This window comes from Cervus elaphus, chromosome 19 (genome assembly GCF_910594005.1).
Source record: "Cervus elaphus chromosome 19, mCerEla1.1, whole genome shotgun sequence".
NCBI classification, from domain to species: domain Eukaryota; kingdom Metazoa; phylum Chordata; class Mammalia; order Artiodactyla; family Cervidae; genus Cervus; species Cervus elaphus.
Window position 1 is genome coordinate 35,175,201 of NC_057833.1, and position 16,724 is coordinate 35,191,924.

Genomic DNA, 16,724 nt, shown 5'->3' on the forward strand with positions numbered 1-16,724 from the left:
TTCTTTATCTTTCCTATGATTTTTATCTTTCAAACATTAAGGAACTGTTGTATCATTTCCAGTACTTCTACTGTTGGATAAATTAGTCCATTCTTACCATATTCATATATCTTTTGTGATTTTTATCAGTTCTGATCACATCTCAGCTCCAGCCCTGCTCATCCAGACTATGCTTTTCTGAACTAAATAGTGCCCAGTCTTTGACTACTTTTATCTGGGACCCTGTCTAGCTCATATTATCAACTTCCACATTTGACCCATCACACACCAAATTCTTCTACAGCTCCCTAGAGAAATCTCCCCCGCCACCCCACCCCGGCCAGTTGTACACATGTGCCCTGTCTTGGGTTTAGAATCACTGCTATAATGAGCCTCTGTTACTAATGTGAGGGCTTATATTTCTCAGATGTGTTTGGGCAGAAAAAAGGATTTAGAATCAGTCACCCTTTTTAGTGAGGAAACATGAAGCTGGGCAGATCTGGATTCCAATCCTTTCTTTGCCACTCATATGCTTATTTGGCTTAGGCAAATGAATATGCCTTTCTGAGTTTAATAGTCTGCATCTGTAAAGTGAGGTAAGACCTATATCCTTTGGTTTTCATGGATGTTAAATGATAGAAGGTATGTAAAGTATGTGGCATTTGGTTAAGTATTAGACTGATCAAAATGGTCATTCAGGTTTTCCCATGAGATCTTTTGGCAAAACTTGCATGAACTTTTTGTCCAACCCAATACTTAATAAATGTCTGTTCCTTCTTTTTCTATCTTGTATTATTAATTGACTCATGATCCATCATCTTGAAAAATATAGTTGAGATTAATTTATTGTTCTGAATTAACCATTTTATCTCTTATGGGGGTTCTTTCCAAATAGTCACTTAATATTATTCAAAAAGTAAAGATTTTGTCTTTCTTATTTTTTTTTTGCTTAGATACAAGCTGCTTCATATTTTGGAATTTGATCCAGATCGTAGAAGAATGAGTGTAATAGTTCAGGCACCTTCAGGTAACAAATCTAAACTTTAATGAATTTGTACTTATTTAATATTGTATCTAATACAGTTTTTTAAATGTTCATTTTTCTTTTCAGGTGAGAAGCTTTTATTTGTTAAAGGCGCTGAATCATCAGTTCTCCCTGCATGTATAGGTGGAGAAATAGAAAAGACCAGAATTCATGTAGATGAATTTGCTTTGGTAAGTGCAAATTTCTCTTATTTTAAAAACCATTAAAAATATATGTGAAAGATATTTGCATTAGTATTTTATCAAAAATTACAGTAATTCTGTAGTTCTGTTACATTATGTGTTGGTTCCTCATTCTTTGGTTAAATACTGACCTTTTAACCTGCAAACATGTATCTTCTGTTTGAACCTATTACAGCCAGAGTACTTATGGCTTTAAGGACCCCTCAAATTGCTGTGTTATAAAAGGAGGGATTTCCTTAGTGGTCTAGTGGTTAAGACTCTTGCTTCCACTGCAGGGGGCACAGGTTTTTATTCCTGGTCAGGGAATTAAGATCCCACACGGCACAGCCAAAAAAAGGAGGGGATTATACAAAAAAATCTCAAGAATGTGTAAACCTGAAACCCTCATACATGCTGTGGAAATATAAATGATATGGCCAACTTAGGAAACAGTTTTACAATTCCTCGTACAATATAGAATAATATAGAGTTACTATATGAGTCAAGGTATACATCCAATAGAATTGAAAATATACATCTAACAAAAACTTGGACACAAATATTTGTAGCAGCTTATTGACTATGCCAAAGCCTTTGACTGTGTGGATCACAATAAACTGTGGAAAACTCTTAAAGAGATGGGAATACCAGACCATCTGACCTGTCTCTTGAGAAACCTGTATGCAGGTCAGGAAGCAACAGTTAGAACTGGACATGGAACAACACACTGGTTCCAAATAGGAAAAGGAGTACGTCAAGGCTGTATATTGTCACCCTGCTTATTTAACTTATATGCAGAGTACATCATGAGAAACGCCAGGCTGGAAGAAGCACAAGCTATGCAGACGACACCACCCTTATGGCAGAAAGTGAAGAGGAACTAAAAAGCCTCTTGATGGAAGTGAAGGAGGAGAGTGAAAAAGTTGACTTAAAGCTCAACATTCAGAAAACTAAGATCATGGCATCTGGTCCCATCACTTCATGGCAAATAGATGGGGAAACAGTGGAAACAGTGTCAGACTTTATTTTTCTGGGGTCCAAAATCACTGCAGATGGTGATTGCAGCCATGAAATTAAAAGATGCTTACTCCTTGGAAGGAAAGTTATGACCAACCTGGATAGCATATTTAAAAGCAGAGACATTACTTTTCCAACAAAGGTCCATCTAGTCGAGGCTATGGTTTTTCCAGTAGTCATGTATGGATGTGAGAGTTGGACTATAAAGAAAGCTGAGCGCCGAAGAATTGATGCTTTTGAACTGTGGTGTTGGAGAAGACTCTTGAGAGTCCCTTGGACTGCAAGGAGATCCAACCAGTCCATCCTAAAGGAGATGAGTCCTGGGTGTTCATTGGAAGGACTGATATTGAAGCTGAAACTCCCAATACTTTGGCCACCTGATGTGAAGAGTTGACTCATTGGAAAAGACCCTAATGCTGGGAGGGATTGGGGGCAGGAGGAGAAGGGGACGACAGAGGATGTGATGGCTGGATGGCATCACCGACTCAATGGACATGGGTTTGGGTAGACTTGGGGAGTTTGTGATGGACAGGGAGGCTGTGCGTGCTGCGGTTCATGGGGTCGCAAAGAGTCGGACACGACTGAGTGACTGACTGAACTGAACTGAACTATTCCTAATAGCTTAAAAAATGGAAAAACGCAAATGTCTGTCAACTTTGAATGGATTAAACAGTGTCCTATCTGTATAATGGAATATTAATTGGCCCTTAAAAGGAATGGTGTTCCTTGTTAAGGAAAGAAGCTAGTCACAAAAGGCCACATATTCTGTTTATATGAAATATCCAGAAGAAGCCAGTTCATAGAGCCAGAAATCAGATTAGTGGTTGCCAGGAGCTGGAGGAAGGGGTAAAAGGGAAGTGTCTGCTAATGAGTATGGAATTCCTTTTGAAGGTGATGAAAATGTTCTGGAATCAGATAGTCGTAATGATTGCATGACTTCATGAGTACACTAAGGACCACCTAATTGTACTCTTTAAAGTGAATTATGGTATGTGACTTATGTCCCTCTTAATAAAAGAATGTAGGAGTATCTTACAAAATACAGTGCCACGATTCATGTGAAGAGGAAACTTATTAAGCAGTTCTGTCTCAGTGTTAGAGCATCATGATCTCTCATTTCTGCATTTCTGTAAATATTTGCTTCATACTTATCTCTATCATTCTGCCTCCTTAGTTTCTTTTCTCCCTTTACTTATTTTCTAATTGTTTATGGTCTAGTTCATCTACCACACTGTAACATCTGTAAGAACAAAGATATTCTACTTTTCTGTCATTTTAATATCTAGAACAATGCTTTCACTAAGCTGGGACTCAATAAATACTTGTGGAATGAATTCATTTCATTTATTTATAACTCTCATAGTCTCTTGGCTTTTTTAAGAAGAGGTGTTTATAAAGGTAGGTCATATGTAAATCAAGGAAAGCCAATATTTAGAAATCTACTAAGTAGTGTCATATAGTATTTTAAAGCCTTTCCTTTCTGAGTCCTTTTATTAGAATCTTTATTTTGGGTTTTTGTGAGGAAAATGTAAGAAAAAGAACTTTTATAAGTTTTCAGAGTTAGATACCAACTTTCAAATATTAACACCATAAGAAAAATTGACCCTTGGTACAATCAGATAATCAAACATGTATTCCTAAGTTTTGTGTAATTCCAAATCACCGGTGAAGATATAATGATACAATTAAAAATCATTCATTCGATGGCTTTAGAAAAGTATTGGTTGATTGATAATGACCACCTTACAGTCTTCTTTATTTAAATTGTGAATTTGTCATACCATGAAGCCTCAGGAAATTATAGTCCCCTTTGCTTAAAAAAATTTTTTTAAGTAGATAAAAGTGAATTTATAGTGGTTAAAACAAGAGAGTAGAACCTAGTGCTGCCTCTTTTGATTGGCCTGAAGGTACCTTTGTAGAACTTTTATCCTTTCCTGGTAGAAACAGTTTTAAAATTATAGATAGATCATGTTTATGATCTTGTCTAGGGTCTGTAATGTTCTACAATACAGTGACCTTAATTATTATGAGCAACTTTTTAAGAACCCATCAGAAATTGAAAGAGCAATGATAATATGTATCCCACAATTCAGGTGACTATGGTTTTATAACAGTTTCCTATCACTAGATGGTGATAATTTTTAAATTATTGATAGTTGATTTTTGGTAATGGTATCCTCAGTTTATTTCAGTGACTTTGATTCCCCATTAGTTATTTTCATTCAATTTTGTCTTTAATTTTTCTCTTTTAGAAAGGGCTAAGAACTCTGTGTATGGCCTATAGGCAGTTTACATCTAAAGAGTATGAGGAAATAAATAGACGTTTATTTGAAGCCAGGACCGCCTTGCAGCAACGGGAAGAGAAATTGGCAGGTGTCTTCCAGTTCATAGAGAAAGACCTGATATTACTGGGAGCTACAGCAGTAGAAGACAAGTAAGTATCAGATAAATAGCCAATGTCATTTTTCTCATAAGAATTTTTTTAACCAAGTATTTCTAATATATGACAAACTCCATTTTTAACATTTTATGACGACTTAATATATTTAAAATAAAAAGTTAAAGCCTTAATGTTTCCCAGTCCATACATACAATTTTTTTCCTAGTCAGCTATCTGAAATACTTGATAGAATCCAGCCATATATAGTTCTGAGTTTTTAGACAACTACTCAGTGTACCATTCAAAGATTTTAAGCTCTTGCTTAATTCTCCAGCCTCAGCTCCTACCATTGTCACCTTCTGCTTTACATTTCAGCAGTACCAAACTGTAGTTTTCTGAACATCAGTGAAGACTGTTTTAACTAAAACTGTTCTGTTTTTGCCTTTTTTCCTTTGCAAAGCTGTGCCTTCTGCCCGGATCATTTTTCTCTTATCCATCTATGAATACCCATTCATAAATTATAGTTCATATATTACCCACACTCTCTAGAAAGACCTTTCCTGACTCCTAATAGTATTAAAAATTCTCTTCTTTGGGAAGCCTTCATGTTTTGTAGATAGTTTCTGCTGTTGTCCTTGTGACAGTATATTATAGTTACTTGTTTGAAGACTTTCCACTCAGCCTGTGAATTCCATGCCATCTATTTACTTATTGCCTTGTTCCCTAGCCTCTCTCTCCATGTATGTTTCAGTTTCTTGAATTATTGAATTCTACAAATTAAGTCTATTGTTAATGTTTTTTTCTACCACCTAGATCTAAGGGTGTTTGCATTTTTTTAAGATCTAGTGTTCATTTACTTTTCAGTGATCCTTGTGAGATTTCTCAGACTCTCTGAAGTTATGTAGACCTTTATTGTCTGCAGTCTGATTTTTGAACTACTGATTTAAGAGATTTTCTTACCAAAAAAGAAAATCTTCTAATTTGAAATTTAAGACTTTTAAGAAATAAGTTTGTCTACCTAAAGAAACAAAAGACCTATACATAGAAAACTGTAAAACACTGATGAAAGCAATGAATATAGTAAAGTTGCAGGATATAAAATTAGCACACAGAAATCTCTTGCATTCCTATACACTAACAATGAGAAAACAGAAAGAGAAATTAAGGAAACAATACCATTCACCATTGCAACAGGAAATAAGTTTGTGAAGACCGTATAGTTCAGTTCAGTTCAGTCGCTCAGTCATGTCCAACTCTTTGTGACCCCATGAATTGCAGCACGCCAGGCCTCCCTGTCCATCACTAACTCCCAGAGTCCGCCCAAACCCATATCCATTGAGTCGGTGATGCCATCCAGCCATCACATCCTCTGTCGTCCCCTTCTCCTCCTGCCCCCAATCCTTCCCAGCATCAGGGCCTGTTCCAGTGAGTCAGCTCGTCGCATCAGGTGGCCAAAGTATTGGGAGTTTCAGCTTCAATATCAGTCCTTCCAATGAACACCCAGGACTGATCTCATTTAGGATGGACTGGTTGGATCTCCTTGCAGTCCAAGGGACTCTCAAGAGTCTTCTCCAATACTACAATTCAAAAGCATAAATTCTGCACTTAGCTTTCTTTATAGTCCAACTCTCACATCTATACATGACCACTGGTAAAACCATACCCATGACTAGATGGACCTTTGTTGGCAAAGTAATGTCTCTGCTTTTTAATATGCTGTCTAGGTTGGTCATAACTTTCCTTCCAAGGAGTAAGCGTCTTTTAATTTCATGGCTGCAGTCACCATCTGCAGTGATTTTTGGAGCCCAGAAAAATAAAGTCAGCCACTGTTTTTACTGTTTGCCTGTCTGTTTGCCATGAAGTGATGGTATAGTTAGTTGGTTCTATAAAAATCGACTTCAAAGTACAGTCTTAAAATACAAAGTTGTAGATTTTATATCTAAGTGTACATAGTGCTCCAACATATTAATACCCTGTGAGCTTCAAAAAACCAAATATGTTTACAGTGGTATTATCTGTCACCAAAATGAAGAGGAAGGAAACTTAACAATTGTTAGAATTCATACATGTTCTCATCAAGGCAGTATTGACCCAAGTGATTAGTATCTGTTACCTCAAATGCCCCACAACTCTGGTATGCCTGTTGTTACAAATGTGTCAGCACACAGTTGTAGATTTTGTATTAGCCAGGTGATCACTGATTTGGGTTATTCTTGTTTTTTCCCTACTGGGAAAAAAAGTCAGTTGTATTACTATACTGTAGCATTTCTAGGTTAAGGAGTTCAGAATTACCCTACTTGTACTTGTTTACACTTAAAATTCAGTCAAAAAAGTATTCTCTACTACTAATTTGTTTCTTTTGTTTTCAGACTACAAGATAAAGTTCGAGAAACTATTGAAGCCTTGAGAATGGCTGGTATCAAAGTGTGGGTGCTTACTGGAGATAAACATGAAACGGCTGTTAGTGTGAGTTTGTCATGTGGACATTTTCACAGAACCATGAACATCCTTGAACTTCTAAACCAGAAATCAGACAGTGAATGTGCCGAAAAATTGGGGCAGCTTGCCAGAAGGTAAGAATATGCATCATGGAGTTCAGGGTTCAGGAAGCTATTGCCCAGTGAACCCAAATATGGCCCACTGCCCTTTTTTATAGCCCATGTGCTCAAAATAACTTTTCTGTTTTTTAATGGATGAAAAAGAAGTCAAAGAAGAGTAATATTTCATGGTGTGAAAATTACATGAAATTAAAAATTTAGTGTACATAAATCTTATTGGAACAGAGCCACATTGGTTCATTTACATATCAGCAAAGGCTTTTGTGCTATAACAGCACAGTTGAGTAATTGGGCCAGAGCACTTTTATCATTTCTCATTGCTGCTTGATACAGTGCAAATCACAGTGACACAGTGATAACTCAGTAATGTTTTCTCTGCCACACTGCTGTATGGCATTTTGGTATATTTTTATTGTCAGTGTTTAACTATCATGTCCAACATAAAAAGAAAAATGGACTTTTAATATCACACTCTTAAAGCACAGTGGAGTGTTGATTATTATCAAATTAGATGGCAAAGCATTGTGTTTATTATTCAGTGACAGTAAGCTTTAATATACTGCCTATTTAAGATATAATCAAATATGAAATATAAAATCTCATTACCTATGGTTCTTTTGTAATAAAATGTAAAATCTCATTACAGATCAGCATTAACAGATGGACATGTGCCAGCTGACTTTGATAAAAGACATTAACTTTGAACCCCAATTAAAATGTTCTTTCCCTGCCAAGAAAAAGATTTCTATTCTATTATTTTTAAAATTGTATTTAATTATTATTACATTTTCTTACTTAAAAATTTTTGTCAAAATTTGTTTCTTCTTTTGTAGTATAAGAACCTATATAATACCTTCGATTTAGTCTCATGGCCTGCAAAGCTTAAAATTGAAATATTTACTTCTGGTGCTGTATAGAAAACATTTACCAACCAGTGATATAGTTCACATGACCATACTGGGAAATGCATCTGCATTTTACTGTTCAAAGATACTTTCATAAGTATATATGCTCTTAATTTGTTCTGTTTTTCTCTAAACCTGCTTCTTTAGGTAGATCAGCTTTTTTAGGAGCCCTCATTTAACAGTTTCTTTAAGTTTTATTTCTTTATGGCCGTGCTGGGTGCCTTCATTGCTGTGCAGGCTCTTCTCTAGCAGTGCGCAGGCTTCTCATTGTGGTGGCTTCTCTCACTTCGGAGCATGGGCTCAAGGGCGTTGTGAGCTTCAGTAGTTGTGACTCCTGGACTTTAGAGCACAGGCTCAGTAGTTGTGGTACACAGGCTTAGTTGCCCTGCAGCCTGTGGAATCTTCCCAGATCATTGATCGAACCCCCTATATCTCCTCCGTTGGCAGGCAGATTCTTCACCACTGAGACACCAGGGGAGCCCCAGGTTGTTTTTTTTTTTCTTTTTTACCTTAAATAGGAGTGTTTCAGTGTAAGCATGCGGGTTGCTTGTATGTAGGTATCTGAGATGTCCTACTGATATCTCTCTTTGCCGTCTTGTGATATTAATGCAGAAAAACAAATACGAAAAGACAGTGCCACAATTGTCACTGTACATTCAGTGCTTTATTTATGTTTGTTATGCAGGGATTGGTGTGATACTAAATTTTGGATTTTATCAGAGAAAAGCTTATTTAAGGAATGTTTTAAAGAGACAGTACAACTTTCAGAAAGATCTTTGCTTGAGCTCAGAAAGGTGATTGATCTAGGTTAATGACACGGGTTTTGAAGCAATGCCAACACTATTGTGGCTACTTAAGCATTTAAGGGCATAATGTCCAGAACTCCCTAAAATATACAAACTAATTGTTCAGAATCATTTGCTTCTTAAATATTACTTCTGATTATAAAAGTAATAAATACTCATTTTAAAGCACTGAAAATAAGATATGATGATTAGTAATATAATACAGCCATCTGAAGATAATTATATTTTCAAATATTTTTAAGTCTTCTATATATGTGCTTTTGGTGAGTCTGTTAAGATCATGGGTATTGTTCATTTCCCTTTTTGTACAAAAGCTGTATTATAAAGTGAATATTATACCTTGAAATTAATTTTAGGCTTGCTATGTGAAATGTATGTTTCAGAGATACCATCTTAGTGGAATATATTTTCTTCCTTTTTTTTTCTCTTTTGCTGAGCCTCAAAGCTTGTGGGATATTAGTTCCCCAACCAGAGATTGAACCCAGATCTCTGCAGTGAGAGCACAGAGTCCTAATCACTGGACCACCAGGGAATTCCTGAAATATGTTTTCTGAGTTAACCATATAAGTCAATAGGATTTTGATTTATAGACTTTCAGGAAGTATCTATTCTAAAAATCTTGGATATAGCAAAAAAATTCCATATCTTTCAAAGCTTTAGTGTATGTATCTAATCCTTCGAAACCACATTGATTATCTCCTATGTAGGCGTTTGGGACAGTCATGTAAGGTGTGTTGTTTATTCCCAGAATACTTACAATGTGTCAGAAAAAAGAAGTAAGTATACTGTCACAACCATCACGACTGAATTGTAACTGAGACAAGAACAGAGAGCTGTCTGTGGACCGAAGTGGGAAACTCAGCCCAAGTTTATCCTAGAAACAGCTCTGTACATTAGAACGCTGTACATGGGAACTCATGACTGTTGTCTCCTGTTTTGAGATGTAAACTTGTCAGAAAAGAACACCAAGAATCAAAGTGGCCCATGTATGCAAATTCCCAGAGCTGAGAGGCTCATTCAGGCAATTGATAGTAGCTACGTATGGCCAGGGAATGGAGTAGATGGGACAGGATGTGGGAAATACTGAAACATGAGGCTACAGAAGTAAGCAGATGCTAACCTTACTATGTGCCAGAACTATGAGGGGCTTTTCCATATTGCATAGACGTTACACCATGGATTGTGTGTGCTGATTTATGAAGCCTGTCCAGAGAAGAACGTCACTTAGTGTGCCTTGGGAATGTTCCCGAGGAAAGCTTACCTGACCTGTCCTGCTCTTGGCTGCTGCTGCTTCTGAGACCATGTGCTCAGGCAGTGCTTACACGGAATGCCTGTAGGCAGCAGGGGCTGCTAAGGAAGTTCAGCCCACAGAGAGGAAACAGTCAGTTTAGATGCCGATTTCAGGTACTGGAGAATTGATAAAGGAAGTATACATTTTTTAAAGTTTATATTGTAAATGTTAATTGCTTTCCACTTATTATACAGTGCAACACTATAGTTACTAGGCATACAATGAAGACATCATTTTAACTTACAGAAAAGATTTAAGTATTAGACGGAAAGTCATCAGTATGTTTAGTTTTCATAACTTACTGCTCATTTAATAGTCTTCTCACTTATCATTTAAAAATTGAGGGAATAGCCGCTATGGAAAATGGTATAGAAAAAATTTTAAACAGAACTACCATGTAATCCAGCAATTCCACACCTGGATATTTATACAAAGGAAATGAAGTCACTATCTCAGAGAGAGCCACACTCTTGTGTTCACTGCGGCATTATTCACCATAGCCAAGAATGGCAGCAACCTAAATATCCATTAATGTGTGTGTGGACAGTGAAAATGTGATGTTCCTTCAACACATGAAGGAATATTATTCACCCATAAAAAAGAAGGAAATCTTGCTTTTTGTGATAACATGGATGGATCTTGACAACATTATGCTCAGTAAAATAAGTCAGACAGAAACAAATACTTATATGTGAAATCTAAAAAAACCAATGATAGAATGGTGATTGCCAGGAGCTGGTCTGTGGGGGAGATGGGGAGGTGATAGTCTGGGGTACAAACTTCTAGTTTATATATAAGATGAATAAGTTCTGGGGATCTAATGTACAGTATGGTGGCTATAATTAACAGTACTATATTATATATTTGAAAATTGTAAAGAGAGTAGCTCTCAAGTCTTACCACCATGACAAAAAAAAGTTTTTACATGAAAGGATGGAGGTGTTAATTAACCTTATTGTAGTAATCATTTTTGCAGTGTATATATATGTATCAGATCATGTTGTGTACCTTAAACTTATATATATGTCAATAATATCTCAATAAAGCTGAGAAAAAAAATAAAATGAAAATGTGTGGGTGTTTCTCAGTAGCAGTCCTGCTATACTGTGAACCCAGTGGTGAACTGTAGTATTTTCCTTGTGCTGACCTGAACACAATGCTTCTCTGAGTGCTGGCCTTCAACTGCATAAGAAGCTTGCTCCAGAATGTAAATCTATACACTGCTTCTTTCACTGAGAAATTCTTATTACCAAAGGGGGAGTTGGGTGAAGCAGCTGAACGAAATAGTGTGCTCAATAATATACTTTATTTACATACTGACGCAATAACATACTTATTATGATAATATACTTGTTTTCTCTTTCTTGTCGCAAGTAGTTCTCTCAACTGCCAATTATTAGACCATTTTTGAAATAGTCCTCAGTATAGTATATGCCCACAAGGGAGGTGTTACCCATTTTCCACCATTGTAATACCTGGCATTACAGTCCATTGTAGGGTTAAATATCAAGAGACAGTTGATGGTTTCTTCATTCCTTGCCTTGCTACTTAAATATACAGTGAATCTAGCTTGTAAATTTTCCTGAACATTCTTGATTTCGTTTAATTTTTTAAAATTAGAACTTGCTAAATGTATAACTAGTCATATTTTTATTTTTCTAAGATTTTTTATACAGTTTGGGAGAATATCCTCAAATTATGTGTAACAATTCACTTTTTAGAAAATACAGTTTCTCTTTGTGTGTGTGTGTATATATATATATGAATTCATTGAAAAATTGAATATCATCTATTTTACTCTTCATATCAGTCACTCCCAGTTCTGCTTAATCTTAACTTTCAAATGGTAGAACTCTATTCCCTAACATGTCAGTTTTGCAACAGTGAAGTCTATGGGTGAATGATCCATTTTTCAGTAAGAATCTTTTGTTTACTAAATGAATGTAAATAATATGGCTTTATACATATCTTACAGAGGATATCATCATTTTCTATTTTTTTAGGGTTAGAGAGGATCATGTGATTCAGCATGGTCTGGTGGTAGACGGGACCAGTCTGTCTCTTGCACTCAGGGAGCATGAAAAGCTATTTATGGACGTTTGTAGAAATTGTTCAGCTGTAATGTGCTGTCGTATGGCACCACTACAGAAAGCAAAGGTATGTTTATTTCATAACAAGTCCCTTAGAGATACTTTGATTTAAAAGTATTCTTTAACATTAATGCCTCACCTAGTTCCATTTGGTGATATACAGTATATGAATCTTAACCAGGAGTCAGTCACTTCTCATAATATGAATTTTAACCATATACATTAGGCCTTTGGAAATTTCACAGTAAATATTGAAGTTTTAATTATTCATAATAACATAGAAATAGATCATTGTAACCTAAAAGTGACCATGTGATAGATAGCAGTTTGTGATATTCCTGAGACACAAATTTGAACTATGGTAACAAGTCTCACGAGTTCGTTACTTAACTTACAGGGTCAAGGACCCTATAAGACTTCAGTTCATCTGCACCTCTAGGTCATTCTGTTGATCTTTGCTTATTCTTGGATTCTCATGAATTGATAATTCTCTTTGTTAAAAATGACTGTTAAGTGCTAAATAGAACTTTAATAAAGAGTTAAAAAGCCAATTAATTGTGATATGAAGCCGTAGTTAGGAAATATTTAATGTTCAGCTGTGATTCAAGTGAAAACCTATACAAATATCTTTTGTAACTGAAACCTTCACAAGTATATGCTTTGAAATATACCTCTAAACATATTATTTCACATATAGAGCTAATAAACTATATATCCAGTTTTTTTGGCTTTATGGAGTTTTATTACAGTGCCTATTTTATTATGATAACCCATATACCCCAGTCTGTGGACGTTAAACTGGAGACCAAACAGACCTAATGCCTAAATTCTTTAGAAAAGTACGTTCAAGTATTCCAAAGAAACCTTTCGTTAGATTTTATTGAATTTAATTTTGATGGCTTTTTAAATTTTTAAGAAACTTTACTACAAGAGAAACTAATTATCTTTCCTATGTATCAAATGAAAATAATTTCTTTGAGAAAAAAGAATTGCCTGACAAAGTTCAATTAATTGTAGTTAATTTTTTACACAGTTATTATTAAGCTTTTTACAAATTTAAGCTGTGTTTAACAGATTCTTACATCCCATCATAAAATCCAAAGACTGAAAGACATTGCTAACGTCTTAATGGAGACATCAGACAATGAACCCCAGTGCATATTACTGTCCAGTATAAAACTAATTTTTTTCATTACTGTTCTTACAACAGATCATTTCAGATAAATAATTTTATATAAATACAAGAAAATTGAAGTTTTATTATAATTAATGAGTTGTATGTCTTTCAGGTAATAAGACTGATAAAAATCTCACCTGAGAAGCCAATAACATTGGCTATTGGCGATGGTGCTAACGATGTAAGCATGATACAAGAAGCACATGTTGGCATAGGTGATTGATATTTTTTCTTCGAACTTGTAAAGTTGGTATAATTATTTGATGATGAATTTTCCTTTTGTAGAATAAAGTACAATGTCACATATACAAATGAAAACTAAATGCAGTGGTGTAATATATCACATCATATTTCTGTCAGAAACCTATCATTATTAAGCCCAATATTTAGGATTTTTTAAAAATATTTATTTGGCTGCCCTGGGTCTTAGTTACAGCATGTGGGATCTAGTTACCTGACCAGGGATTGAACCCAGGCCCTTTGTTTTGGGAATGTGGCGTCTTAGCCACATGGACCACCAGGGAAGCTGCAGGATGTTTTAATTGCAAATTTTCAAGGAAATAAATACCACTAGTGAATTTTATCTCTCCAGTTCTTCTTCCCAGTAAAGTTAGTTTAGTTTTACATGCAATTTTGTACCTTTTTAAATACTTTTACACAGTATTTTTATCATTTTTAAATTATAAGTTCATGATATATACATAAGATGTATAATTATCTTATTTTAGAATATTATTATTTACCTTATCCATTAGTCTAAAGATTTTGGAATGTATTTTAAAGATAATTTTTAGAGACAGGAAATTATACCAAACTATAAAATTTCAAGTAACTTTCTAATTTAATAATCTTTATGCTAACTTTTTTCTATTTTTGCCTAAAATTTTTATTACATTCAGAATACTAAAATCATTTTATTATATTTATATTACCAGTCATTTCCCACTTAAACAATATTTTGACCTGTCTTCCTCAATAATTTTATTGAGGAAGCAAAAGAGATGAGTATGGATTTTTGTTGAAGGATAAAATTTTAGAGTTAGAAGATAGTCCTTGCTCTGGAGTTGCCTGTGTGATGAGTACTGATTGGGTCCATATTTCCAGTGTATCCCTCAAATCAACTCCTTCCTCTTTGGGATAATTAACTCTTCATATTGAAAACCTCGCTTTCTTTATATTGTTTATACTGTTGTTTCTCAGAAATCTTCACGATAATTTGATAACTAACTGTATCATATTTAGAGTATAAAAAACAACAGTACTTTTGATTTTATCAGTAATATGATAACAGCCAGACCAGTGAGCAGAATCAATTCGGAATGCCTGGAAATTTAGTATGTAACAAAGGAGATGTTTCAAATAAGTAGGGAAACAAATTATTTGATTTAATAAAACACTGATATAACTAGTTATCTGGGGGGGGAAAGTGAGTCCCTTTCCATTGCTTATAGCAAAACAAATTCCAGATGGATTAGGATTTAAATAATTTTTGAAGGCTATAAAAATAATAGACTTTAGTGAATAATCCTGTTATTTGAGGTATGGAAGGATCTTTTAAATACACAACCAAAGAAAGCAAGGAACTGAAAAGGCAAAAGATCAACATGTGTGACAGAAGTAAATACTTCCCATAAAAAAATTTTTAAGACAAACTAATAAAGAATATTTGTAAAATAGATTATAGTATTCCTATTATGTGAGGTCTTAAATTAAGGAGAATAAGAAAAACAGTCTAGTGGAAATCTCCCTAATAATCAAAAAGTAAGTTGAAATTGCCTGTCAGATTGGCAAAAATACCCTGAAATTGATCAGGGGTATGGACTTCCCAGGTGGCACTGTGGTTAAAGAACTCCCCTGCCAATGCAGGAGATGCAAGAGATGGGGTTCAATCCCTGGATCAGGAAGATACCCTGGAGTAGGAAAGAGCAGCTCACTCCAGTTTTCTTGCCTGGAAAATTCCATGGACAGAGGGGCCTGGTGGACTACAGTCCATGGGTTCACAAAGAGTTGGACACAACTGAGCACACACACATGCAGATTAACAAATGCCCTTAAATGTTAGTAGGAATGTAAATTGGTACACCCTGCATTATTATATATAACAATTTTAAATGTGTGCCCTGTGGACTTCCCTGGTGGTACAATGGATAAGAATCTGCCTGTCAATGCACGGGATGTGGTTTCAATCCATAGTCCAGGAAGATTCCACATGCTACAGAACAACTAAGCCTGTGCACCAAAACTGCTGAGTTCTCGTGCCATGACCAGTGAAGCCCTCATGCTCTAGGGCCCAAGAGCCACAGCTAATTGAGCCCACATGCTGCAACTACTGAAGCCCATGCTCCTAGAGCCTGTGCTCTGCAACGAGAGAAGCCATTGTAATGAGAAGCCCATGCACCACAGCAAACAGTAACTCCCCTTGCTGCAACTAGTGAAAGCCTTTGCAAAGCAAAAATAAAATAAATGTGTGCCCTTTGACCTAGTGACTAGGCATCCAGGAATTCCTTTTAAGAAAATAAATGACTATGTTAGCAAGCACATATGTCCATATATAGTAAGTAAACAATGTCCATAATGTAGAAAGTGATGAAAGCAGATTACAAAACAATCCCATCTTTATGTACTTGTTTGTATATGTGTTAAGTGAACATATATGAAATATGCATAAGGAGAACTTCTAAGAGTATATAGACCAGAAATAGTGGTTTTCTCTAGGAGCTGTGAATACAGATGATTTTCTTTACATTTTGTAACATTTTGATCCTTTTATAACAGGAGTAGAAAATTTTAATTTTGAAAAAATAATTTTTTTGAAGCTGGTTTCACATGGAATAAACAAACTTGGCAATAATTTTTGAAACCTAATGAACTATGGTAACCTCAAAAAAAGTGCTCATATTTGTCAGATAAAATTATGTACTGATTTCAAGTAATATTGTACATTTTTCTTTTAAAAAGCACACTGAGTTTTGCATGAGAGTTTTAAAACTGTTAAACATGGTTATTTCTACTTGATTCAGCATATTTTTTATGTTCCTTGGAAATAAGAGACGTGAAAGCTGTTTTATGGCATTCTCTTGATTAGAATAAAAAAATGTTCTTAGATCCTGAACTTTTAATATTTTATATCAATTTTATTTTATTCTAGTTCTTTGAAGATTGATGTTACACGCCTAGTATATGTTATAGCTTTGTATTAATTACATATCTGATATAAGTAGAACAACCTTTTCAGAATCTATTGTCTGCTATAATTTAGAATATAATTATCCTAAATCCACGTTCAGCTGCTACAGATAATTAAGGTATTTGCAG

At 35.1% G+C, this 16,724-nt stretch overlaps 1 protein-coding gene across 10 annotated transcripts in view; it reads left to right on the forward strand.

Annotated features, from left to right (window-relative positions):
• Positions 1 to 16,724, forward strand: part of ATP11B (ATPase phospholipid transporting 11B (putative)) — a 110,169-nt gene that overhangs the window by 56,406 nt on the left and 37,039 nt on the right. For all 10 annotated transcript variants that reach the window (XM_043873574.1, XM_043873575.1, XM_043873577.1 and 7 more), the window contains 6 exons: positions 933 to 1,006; positions 1,091 to 1,194; positions 4,455 to 4,636; positions 6,952 to 7,155; positions 12,146 to 12,299; positions 13,522 to 13,624. In XM_043873574.1, coding sequence (XP_043729509.1) covers positions 933 to 1,006; positions 1,091 to 1,194; positions 4,455 to 4,636; positions 6,952 to 7,155; positions 12,146 to 12,299; positions 13,522 to 13,624 — 821 coding nt within the window. The remainder of the gene's footprint in view (positions 1 to 932; positions 1,007 to 1,090; positions 1,195 to 4,454; positions 4,637 to 6,951; positions 7,156 to 12,145; positions 12,300 to 13,521; positions 13,625 to 16,724) is intronic.